Below are 11,315 nucleotides of genomic sequence, written 5' to 3'. Positions count from 1 at the left end.
CATCGTAATTCGAATATATTTTTATTTAATCATATTTTTTCCATACAAAAAATTCTGCTGATTCAAAAATATTTTCATTTTATCGCGTCGTTTTTTTTGTAAGAAAATTTATTACAAGACTTATTAATCTAAATATATTTTCATTTTTCGTATAAAACCCAATCAAGAACGAAAACTCAGTTGAAAATAATGAAAATTGAGAATGAAAACAAAACCAAAACTTAGTATTAATCTAAGAAAACTACGGCCACCTAAAAAATGGATAATTACACAAACAGTCCCTCAAGTTTGAATATGTTACAAAAGGCTCCTTAATATTTAAAAATTGCACAAAAACCCATTCTTACTACATAATTTAAAAGTGACATCGCACACAATATACATTTGGGTGTAACATTAATGTCTAAAATCAAACTGGGATGGAAGATGTTTTATACTCAACACTGCCCGAAAAAAAAAAGAAAAAAAAATTAATAAAAATAAAAGTAAATTACAACATGCTCCCTTGAAATTTGTCATAATTACAATTATTTCCACGTTGTTTGAAAATTTAAATATAACCCTTGGAATTAATAGTCGTCTAACAAATACCCCCATCGTGACAACCCAATGTAGGGAGATACGTATAAATTATAATTGTTCAAATAATGAGAAGATATTTTATAATTACAAATTTCATGAGAGCCCATAACAACCCTATAGTGGAAGGAGCTTATAACAAAGCTGCATTGATGGACACCAATGAACAAGTATTACATGATATATATATGGTACAAATGTTAACCTATGCTGCACATCCTAAAAAACCTAATGATATCTGCACCGTATAAGTACGATGTTTTGAGCTCCAAGAATCCATAAGTTTCTCTAATCCCAAACCATGCAATGGGATTGAATCAATGGTATCCTTTTGAGACTCTGGATTGATAGAGTTCCACTCTCTTTTTCGATTCGTAAACTAAGGTTTCGATGTCTTTATCTTGCATTAAGTTCGGCTGTTTTGTCGACCATTCCAGCACGATGAGGACATCATCCTGCGCTATCGTCTCGCTCTCTGGGACGTGCATGGCAAGGTAACATAGTAATATGAAAGAAGGAATCTGCACCATTTGTTCACCAAAGTAAACCAAAGGAACCAGGTGCTTAGTACCTCCTGCATCGATTATCGACTTGCAGCGAGTGTCGTGGAGAAAATTGTCCGGCCCGGCAAACTTGTTGAGTGCTTTTGCTGTCTCAGCAATGACCTCTGGCTCCCTGTCCTCAAGAAGACGCACCAATGGACCGATAAATCTTGTCTCGGTTGCGCGGAACGTTCTTGCCAAGTTCCCGATAGACCTGATGCTGGGAATGAGCAAATCCTGCTCCTCCCTCTGGATAATCCTAAGAAATTGGTCGACAACAGCTTTGGCGGCCGGAGCCGTAGGTTTAAATGCTGAACGCCGCAAGTCTGGATCTTTGTCAGCCAGTCCTGTGATCTCCATCAGGGCCATGGCTGAATTGTATTTAACATCCTCGGTACCCTTCTCCAATAAAGCGGCAAGGCATAGTAGAGCTCTAGACTCTGTTATGCTTCGACAGATTGTTATATTTCCTGCACACAGGTACCGAAGAGCTCTGGCTGCCATAGACTTCATTTGTGCCTTTGTAGCTGGATCTTCAAATTCACGACGCTTAATGCTACTTCCAGGAAAGGCATTGACCTTGTGGTGGTTACGCTTATGCTGGCGATGGTTATCTTGAAGTTGATGAGTTTGGTTGTTAGTTTTCTTGTTCTCGTTGGCACCGTTGCCCTGAGGCTGTGATTGGCCTTCTGTTGTTCCTGTCTGCAACGTACTCGAATTCTTGGCCATAGTATTTGCCACTACGTCGTGCATTTGGATTGTTGTTTTATTATCCATTGGGGACCTAATGTGACTCTGAAACTGCCGATCGTCCTCCTTGTTTCTGCTCCAACGCTCACCATTCTTGTTCTTGTTTGAATTTGGATTAGCCATCGTCACCGAGAGCATCGACACGGAATCTTTAGCGGGTATAGTGTACTTGCTATGTTCCTGAATGGTCTCGAAAGCAAGATGACTGACCAGCAAACGAATGGCGTTAGTCTGAGCAAAAGGATCTTGACACTTGCGGTGATGAGCAGCCAATTCCGAGACAGCCCAAGCCACTACAACCTGAACCTTCATGTGTCCTTCTTTGAGGATTTTTGCAAACACCTGGCAGACACCAGCATTCACAATCGTTTCAACGCTTTCGGGGTCCCTCCCCAGCAGCCCAATAGCCCTGGTGGCGTGCTCCTGCCCTTCCATCCTCGCTTCCTTGGCCAGCTTCAACAATGGCGGCACCCCACCTTCTTCAATGATCAAACTGCCGTACCGGTCATTGTCCCGCGCTAAAGACACCAGCGAAGCAGCAGCATCAGTGCGATCCTCTAACGAACCCGAGCACAGAGTCGCTATCTGTTCCCAAATCAAACACAGAATCGGCTCATTCGCCGCGATCGGCGGCAGCCCAAGATACTCATCGTCTCGGTCATCCGCCGGCGTCGACACGCGGAGGAGCCACGAGACGTCGCCAATGGAATTCTCGAGCTGTTGGGATATTTTCCTGAAGGCAGCTGGGGGGATGATGGTGAAAACGCGGCGGAGGCCATTGGCGCGGCATTTGAAGATGAGGCCGAGAGCCTTATCGAGGACTTGCTCGGTATCGTCGATGATGCGGCGGGTGGGCCGCTCGTAGAGGTCTCCGCTGGCCCTCGCCGCCTGCCTGAGGAGTGACAGGAGTTTCTCTGTCTTGGCCTTGATCTCGAGGCATTCCTGCGGGAAAGAGCTGGCCTGGTCCGCCGACTTTATGATCTCGTCTGCGCACTGTATCGGTTTTGAGAGGATTTCTTTTACTATGTCCGCCATTATCACGGCGGACTCCTCTCTCTAAATACAATCCAAGATTCTCTCTCTCTGTCTCTATGTTCTTCCCATTTCTGAAATCAAGAAACAGAACGTGAATCCTCCTTCGGAGTTTGGGGCGATCAAGAAACGGCACGGCGACGTGTTAGCATATCAGTTCTGCATTTCCATGCATGTTTGTTTTAAGGGGGTTAAGAGAAGATGAAAAGATTTATACCTATCTGCATGGCCATGAGAGGGAAAAAGGTGGCATCCGCAGTGGCCGCAGAGGCCGGAGAGAGTGTGGCAGGTGGAATAAACGGTTTAAGCAAGTGATGAGGTGAGAAACAATTGTCTTCTTGGCTTATCGTATCATTAAATCGAAAGCGACTGTTACAACCTTATTCAAGAACCAGCAAACGTGCAAGTATATATATCTATTTATGTAGAAAACCTACGACCACCATTACTCAGGCACGCACATTTTACTATTCTAGGAAAAGACGTTTTAGGTAAACCCCTAAGACACACTTGCACATAAACCAACTCACATAATTTTGGATCACAAATTTTGTGGAAGTGGATTAGGTTTTAACAAATTTGTATGAACTTCAACTGTTTTCGTCGCAGCTTAATGTTATCTGAATGGTATGTCTTGATATACTTGTTACTATAATTTCAATACATACTTGTTACTATAATTAGAATTGAAGGATTTGCACGTGCACTCGAGAAAGGGAAACTGAAGATTATCACAAAATACTTCCTTTTGATTTCTGACGAAGTTCTATCCACGAACTGTAATAAGATTATAGTCATTGCCAGAATATCTTGGCATAACTTACTTGCCGTTTACCGACACCTATGGTACAATTACGTTGCAAAATTAATTCTGTGCTACATGTAATAGATCTCTTCGCCTTTCCCTACATCTACTGAATGGTGTAAGAACATACCTATGAAGCTAATAACTTTAATCCTGTGGTTTCCAAGAAAAGGGCTTTCTTTATTTCCGATCTTGAAAGAATTTTCTGCAAGAACAAATTACTTGCCCGTATAAAGCTCTCTCATATGGACAGCCATAGCCCACAGTAGCCAGCCATGCTACACGATCTTCTTCTACAGGTGGTTGAATCGACACCACAATCCTCATCACTGAGACATCTGTGGTCGGAACGCGCATCAGGGATATGGCAAACGCTCTCAAGCGGCGGACGGCTGTTTCTGTAGTTCAGTGTGGAAGCTGGACAAATTCTCAAAGACATTGCACTAGCTCGTTTCGGTTGCTCTTCACTCTGCAATTATGTAGATTCCATTTTAATAAAATGACAGATCTACAGAAAATGTAAGTATCAACATAGTTCTTGGACAGGAATGATATTGCATTAAGTAGTTGTATTTCTGAATCCACTAAATTCAATTCACTCTTATGAGCAGTGCAGCGAAGTACACTACCTTTTCGCTGTTCCTATTACTCAATGCTACATCACACAATCACATGTTTATTCTTTTCCTAGATGAACCATTGATCAATATCTTTTAAATTGTGTTCTGTCCTTTCAAGCCCATTAATATTACTGGAGCCAGAATCATCAAATCTGAGCACTCTGTTGGTGCTCTTGTCACAAAGATAATCAGACATCTCAAACTTCAATGGTATTCCTTATCTACAAACCCTTCAAATCTGAGATAAAGAACTCAAATCTTGTGAATATTAAAGTTCCAATGGTCAAGCCAGCAAAAATGCATTTAGACAACCATTTAAACTAAGTGAATAGAAGTAATGAAAGAGAGATAGCCAAAGACGAGATGATTGCCAGAAAAGAAAGAACAATAACTGTAGCAGTATGAAACATAAATTCGTAATCTAACTGCAGAGGGAGCAAAAGCAAAACCTTAACGGATGTCCAATTACTGGGGAGATAGGCCTCAGGAAGTCTCTCATGCCAAGAGCTTAAAATAGGCAGAGGGTGTCCTTCCGTTGTGAATATGTAATTTTTATTGACCAAGAATGAATCATCAAAGAGAAGATACAAGTATTTGCACCTGCAGAGAAAAGGAACACAAGAAGTACCTCAGGAGATTACTCATGAATAGCCATAGCTGTCTTATATGCGCAAGCCTTAATCAAAGTTTTATGACTACATAAATGCTAGAAACAGGATATACACAGTTTATGTTACATGCGTTGTGGAATCTAGCAGAATAGTAAGACTCACGTCTCAGCAAGGAAGAAACTATGCTGATGATCTTCCAATTCCATCGTTGTCACATCTCTAATGCTAGCAAAGCCACCTTCAACTCGTGTGTGCAAATTCAGCGAATCCACAATCGACTCGCCCACTTCGAGATACCACGGATCTGTAGAAAGTGAAGATTTATAATTGAATGAATCTCAAATGGTCACTAGGGAGGTAGAGCAAATGTAATAAAGACATGAGAAATTGTTTTAGCTATGTGTTTGGATGGATTGTTCTATAAAAATGGGATAGTTCGATGATTATTAATGTGTCATGTCTTTTCTGTCAGGATATGTTTAGAGACCTGTGTTTGTTTATGACACCAACTTGAGTGGGTTGTTATTATCTTATAGAAAAAATCTCTCGGATAGGGATTTCAGGGCTTAAAATATCTCCAATTGTCTGCTTCCTAAGGATGGTAGGTGGGAGAAAGATCAGGAATAATTCTTTTGGGACTTTTGGCAAGGATGCCAACCAAACATATGTTTCAGATGAAAATTTGTCCCAGACACGTTTCTCACAAAGTAGACGTCCATCCCCATCAAAGCCTAATAAATTCAGACATTCTGATGTTGATGAACACAAGCAGTTAATTCACCAGTCCTAACGCTTGATGCAAATTAATTTGCAAAATAATATAACACAACAATAAAATACCTTTGGTTGCTTGATATAGGTAAAATGTTGATTCTGCCAACTCTGGCCGTAATGGATAGTATTTCTCAGTAGGGTGCAGCATTTGACGGTCAAGAAGATATCTAAATGACAGAATAGTTATACATCATAATCTACTCTAGGAAATGAAGTAAAACTGCAGACAATACGAATTAAACGTTACAAATACACAAAACTTATATTAAAAGAACTATAATATAGAAAAACAACAAAACACAATACCTCTCTGGTAAAACTCCAAACTTCTGCCATACATAGAAAAATTCTCGATGTGATGAGTTAGCAGCAGGAACGTCCCCAACAAGAACCTGACTACCTCACAAAAATCAAGAATGGTCCCTATACTCAAATTGATAACTGAAGAACAAGGTAGAGTTGTAAAGGTTTACCTGAAGACCGGGCCAAAAGGCTTGAAGGCTGGTAAGTTGCCAATATGTTGCTCTTCCTGTCCTCATGTCGGCTTCATGGTACCTGATGACAGTGTAAATGCTTTGGGTGAATACCAATCTGGTAACTCCAAGTCAGGCACTAAAGCAAAACTAGAGCAAATAAAGCTCTGCCTTTGAGAGAATAAGGGATAAAGAAATTTTACAAATATAACCCTTGTTCCAACCATAAAAGCAATTTACAAATAGATGGAAAAATGAAGGAGAATTTAAAAGTAAAAGGGAGAGGAAGGAAGAAAAGAAGGGAATCAAGTTTTTTCAGACTTTATCTATTCAGGCGATGGTAGATGAGGGGAAAGGGTATTTTACACCTCAATTAACGAAGAAATGCTAAGCGCATATAACAATTATATATTTTAGAAACCGGAAATGTTGATTCAGTTTATTACCAAGGGCCATGTCTAAAATATTTTTGTACAGCAAGGTACGCAGACTGAAACATCCTCCAAAGTTCGTCCCTTCCAAATAAAAGGTGGGCTTTAAGAAGGTATTCGTAAAAGGAATCAACCCCTGCGAAAGACAACAAAGATGATATGAGAGATGTGTGGAAAAGAATCTTTTGATATAGAGCAGTCAAAAAAAAAAAATTGGTACACAATCTAGAAACTAAACACACCAGCCCCAATTCCAGATGAGTGTTCAATCCACTCCCCAGTTTCTACATCAAGAGTTGTCCCCAAAAGATTTAAAGAACTCCTCATGCTCCACAACTTGTGTAGAGCACGTAAAGCAGCAGATTCAAATCTTGGGTCACCAGTCAAATGTGATAGTGCTCCCATTTCAAGAATTAGAGAACCTACAATCAGCTAAAGAAAATTAGCAATTATTGGGAAATGCATATATACAACCAACAAAGCACAAGTGCTTGTGTGCAAGTGGGAGGGACAGAGAGGTCCCATACCACAACCAGATGTGCTTGTTTCGGTTGTCTCGTTCTCCATCACGCCGTACTGTACACAGAATTTTGCAGTAATACAGCATAAGAAACAATACACAAGCACCGTGTCATTACTCACAATGCTAGATGTAAAATAACAATGAAACCAAACAAGAACCTTCGCAACTTTAGAAGCAAAAAGAGTTAACAGAAACTGTATGAATTATATTTATCATGCACATTGGAGCAGAAACTTCTGCCAGGAGATGAAGGTTCACAGTTTTGGCAAATGCAACAACTTGACAAGCACTTTCTCTTTCAGATTCTAGCCCTAGAACCAAATAAATGCTTATTTCCATCTTTGGTAGAATGAGAAGTAATTAATTTATTAATTCATATACACAGCCTTTGCAATCTGTAAGATACAAGCTCTCTCCAATTATTAAGAAATGACATACCATCATTTGTGGTTATCCAAAATCAAACAGGTTCCCCATTTACCATGAACGTTATTTATTTTTCACTGTTATACAAGCGACTGCATTTTCAAACATGAGGTGGCAGATGTTCTTTAAATGCACCCAGTTCATCGTCTAACATAGATTAGGAACAGAGACAACAAGGTTCCATGTTATTTATTTTACATGTTTACCAGTTTCACCATGTTAAAAAGAAGTACAGTAAGCTATAACTGTGGCAAGCGTTAGTAGACACATACTAGACAGACATAGGTTAGTGATTCTAAAAGTAAAAACACATAAATAGAACTCTACAGTGCACTTTCCATCAGTACATAAACTAAAATTAGCGTCCAGGCTACTTAACACAGATTTCACATGGTACCTTTAAATTGATCCATGCATAAGGCAGTCCGGTGGGGGTATCAAATGCAGGTAAAAACCGCTGTCCCAACTCCTTAGCCAGGACAAGAAGTTGATTTTTGTAAGTTCCTTTAGTTAACCTGTTTGTAGAATCAGTTGCAAGAATATGAGCAGACACAAGTCCTCCAAGTACTCTTATGTTGCACTACAGAATATCAGGCCAGGGGAAAAAACAATCAAAAAACACCAATTAAACATGATAAATAACAGAAAACTTGGTTATCAAGTGTGTAAGATATCATAACAAATACAGCCACTATAAACACAAATAATGATAAAACAAAACGCACCTACGTCAAATGGCGCTTTCAATCAATAATAGGTTATTTCAAAATACAAAAACCATACAGTCAATAAGTTACCTCAAAAAGATTTATCCTCGCATCAACATCGAATGATAGATTTTCTGATAGCCAAAGAACAGCCTTTTCAAACTCAGTATGGTTTCCCAAGATCGCAAGGCTGAGAGTGGAAGACCAGAAGAGTATGTTAGGATGAAAATCCACCTTGGGTTCCAGCCGGAAACAGCTGAACGGCTTCAGTTTCTTTAATGCTAAAACTATAACACAAAGGATCATCATACCTGGAAAGTGATTCAATGAGGCTGAGAGCTGATCCGTTATACCCTTGTGGTAGATGTTCAAGCTAAAATTTGAGGGAAGATGAAGTTATTTAACATGTCTTTTGCTGTTATAACAAATTTCTTCAGTTACATACTCACCTTCAAATTTCCAAGCTCACTCAGAGAATCTGTGAAAGATTTGGTCAGAGGCTTTAATTCATCATGCTGAAAGGGGAGTAATTTGAATTCAATATCCAGACCATGTTACTTATGGTAAAAGAATTTCGAATGATATTATAAAAGTGAGTAATTAAGGACTAACCGGAAAAGCATACATCATATAGTTGTCATAGGCATGGTAAAACCTGACATGGAAGAAAACAAGTTAGTCACGAACACTTGAGTTAACAGAACGCGAGTTTGATTGGTTATTTTGCATGTCTGGTACTCCTAAATTTGACTTCCTTTACTCATATGCAAAAATCCAGTAGCAATATCATAAAAGTACATCTAATATGTCATTAACTGCTACAGATACATGTTACACCATCCCCGTGACTGATTCAGTTGCCATGCATTAAAGAACTTACAGCGTTGTTTTCTACATAAATGGTAAATTAGAGAATTCGCAGTGAAAGCTATACAGATCAATTTAATTGAAAGTGACAGCTAAGATATCATTTTCTGGAGTGCCTTTCAACTAACACATTTGCTGGAGTGCCCCTCTCGTATGCTCTACAAAGGTGAAAGACTTAACAAGAAAGCTAAATACTAACATAAATATTAGCTTTAAAAAAACTGCATCTTCATCGGCAAAACCTAAACCAATTAATAGTTTGATAGAGTTGGTATAGTTAATTCTATTAACAATTACTATCAACCTAGTATCAGCAAACCCATGAATGTTAAACACAATAGTACAAAACAACCCTTCAAGTGCATTATCAACAAGATCATGACCAAGATTTTCATTTAATGATAACTTCTTTTGGTGGAGACGCGTTACATTTCTTACTCTTACATATGACCCTCAAGTCATAGCATACAAGAAAACTAACTAGAACTTAAGAGAGAAATAGAATAAGTATGATTTCGAACAAGAAAATTAAGTCAGGCAAAGAATATTCTTATACATGAATTTTCCCACTTCAATGCAAACGCCTGAATCTGTGCCATCACACGAAGTCAAATAATTGTACTACTCCTACTAAAACATAATCAAATCAGGGACTATAGGGTCTGCAAATATTTCTCACTCCAAACGTTTTTAGTTTATTAAGGCACGTTTCTGGTTGCAACCTTGACAATGGGGAATTTAACTAGTTCAAGGCAACGCCATGAAGGTGTCCCAATTATCAAATACCCCTTCACTAGATTGAGTTTAGAATTGGTCATCTCCATGCCCACCACCAGAATTCAGCAAAATCTAACACACAAACTACTCAATGCAACACATCAAGCAATTGCTACAGGACTATCAATGACTACAAACATAACAAGATTATGCACAAACGGTCAAATTTCACACAAACAAAAAAAAGGACACCCAAAAAATAATACAATTAGGTGCCAACACTTTACAATTGATGCAAATTTTGGAAAGGAATGAGAGTGTAAAATCAGGTGGAGATCATTTTACATCTTTCGAACTTTCTCACTCATGCGCTTCTTCTTAGCCGCAAAAGGGTCCAGCTTGGACGCGGAGGTTTCGATGTAAAAGTTTGAAATAATCAACAGAAATATGAGCGCCCATGTCCGTCTGTTTCCAGGCGACATGGATTCGCTATGTACAATCAAAAGAGCCTTTCCCTGGATTGCCTGAAAGGGCGAGGGTGGGGGCGCGGGTGGGGGGATGTGGTGGGGGACGGGGGGTTGGGCTTCGGGATCGGGGTTGTGCTTCGGCAATGAGACAGCATATAGGATTGCAGTGTTCTCTGAGGAATCAGTCGCTTTCTTTTGTTTTCTTTTCTTTTCCTTTTCTATCTTGGTAGGAAACAAAGAAAGATGAAAATTGCATACTTAATTTTTTAGTTTAATTGCACTTAGACCCCTTTAAAATTATTAAATTATATTTTCTCTCAAAATATTTTAAAATTATACTTATAATCCTTTCGAGAATTTTTCGTTGCAGCTAACCTCTTTTTATTAATATTTGGACGAAAATAATGACATCAACAAAAAAATATTACATAAAATTCAATTTTAGTCGTATTCGACATTTTTCTAGTAATATTTTTATAATTGTAAAGGAGTAAATATAATATATATATATAGTCAAAATGATGTAATTGTAATAAATATTAATTATTTTTCCAAGTCTAAAAGAAAGGAATAGTCCCACCGATCAGGACAGCAAGCCTAACATTGCTGGCCCATAACAAAGGTATCAAACCTATATTTTCTGTACTTAAAACTAACATGGCATGCTAAAAAACATGTCCGACTCGGCAAACAGCAAGAACTCCACGTTAGACAAACTCTCACATTTCAAATTTACATCGCCTTATAAAATCTCCAGCGATTACCTATATCAGTGGAATTCGTCAAAACAATAAATTAATAACAACTTACCAGATTTTTGGGTTGACAGGACAAAGAACACTCAAACAGTCGTAAGTTTGCCCAAATAAGTTCAAATACTATTCTGATTCTTTTCTCAGTTAGCTGACCTCAATGCTTTCCAACTGTACGCAACTTGCTACAACTAACTTTCGGATTCTACTCTCAATCCCCCTATAAATATCACTGGTCA

At 38.8% G+C, this 11,315-nt stretch overlaps 2 protein-coding genes across 2 annotated transcripts; both read right to left on the bottom strand.

Annotated features, from left to right (window-relative positions):
- Positions 1-620: 620 nt before the first annotated feature.
- Positions 621-3,500, bottom strand: LOC105157393 (uncharacterized). Its single transcript, XM_088878790.1, has 2 exons — positions 3,121-3,500; positions 621-2,977 (listed from the first exon to the last, which is right to left on the bottom strand). The coding sequence occupies exon 2, from the start codon at positions 2,904-2,906 to the stop codon at positions 897-899; it is 2,010 nt and encodes a 669-aa protein (XP_088734916.1). The 5' UTR covers positions 2,907-2,977; positions 3,121-3,500; the 3' UTR covers positions 621-896.
- Positions 3,501-3,631: 131 nt separating this feature from the next.
- Positions 3,632-10,535, bottom strand: LOC105157170 (Glycosyl hydrolase family 47 protein). Its single transcript, XM_011073484.3, has 15 exons — positions 10,203-10,535; positions 8,886-8,928; positions 8,723-8,788; positions 8,585-8,646; positions 8,364-8,463; positions 7,964-8,146; positions 7,145-7,193; positions 6,860-7,039; positions 6,633-6,753; positions 6,187-6,268; positions 6,020-6,105; positions 5,780-5,880; positions 5,102-5,243; positions 4,778-4,928; positions 3,632-4,177 (listed from the first exon to the last, which is right to left on the bottom strand). The coding sequence occupies exons 1-15, from the start codon at positions 10,337-10,339 to the stop codon at positions 3,950-3,952; spliced, it is 1,731 nt and encodes a 576-aa protein (XP_011071786.1). The 5' UTR covers positions 10,340-10,535; the 3' UTR covers positions 3,632-3,949.
- Positions 10,536-11,315: the final 780 nt, after the last annotated feature.

The sequence above is a fragment of the Sesamum indicum genome, linkage group LG3 (genome assembly GCF_026168435.1).
Source record: "Sesamum indicum cultivar Baizhima isolate 11 linkage group LG3, ASM2616843v1, whole genome shotgun sequence".
In the NCBI taxonomy this organism is placed as follows: domain Eukaryota; kingdom Viridiplantae; phylum Streptophyta; class Magnoliopsida; order Lamiales; family Pedaliaceae; genus Sesamum; species Sesamum indicum.
Note: the sequence above shows the minus strand (reverse complement) of the source record. Positions and strands in the feature narration are given on the sequence as shown.

What these genes read in the sequence shown, in the direction of transcription:
- LOC105157393 (XM_088878790.1), bottom strand. Translation starts at nt 2,906, where the DNA reads ATGGCGGACATAGTAAAAGAAATCCTCTCAAAACCGATACAGTGCGCA.
- LOC105157170 (XM_011073484.3), bottom strand. Translation starts at nt 10,339, where the DNA reads ATGTCGCCTGGAAACAGACGGACATGGGCGCTCATATTTCTGTTGATT. An exon ending in AGTGAGAAAGTTCGAAAGAT is followed by an intron (nt 8,929 to 10,202) that starts GTAAAATGATCT and finishes CTTCCATGTCAG; the next exon opens with GTTTTACCATGCCTATGACA. An exon ending in ATATGATGTATGCTTTTCCG is followed by an intron (nt 8,789 to 8,885) that starts GTTAGTCCTTAA and finishes CTCCCCTTTCAG; the next exon opens with CATGATGAATTAAAGCCTCT.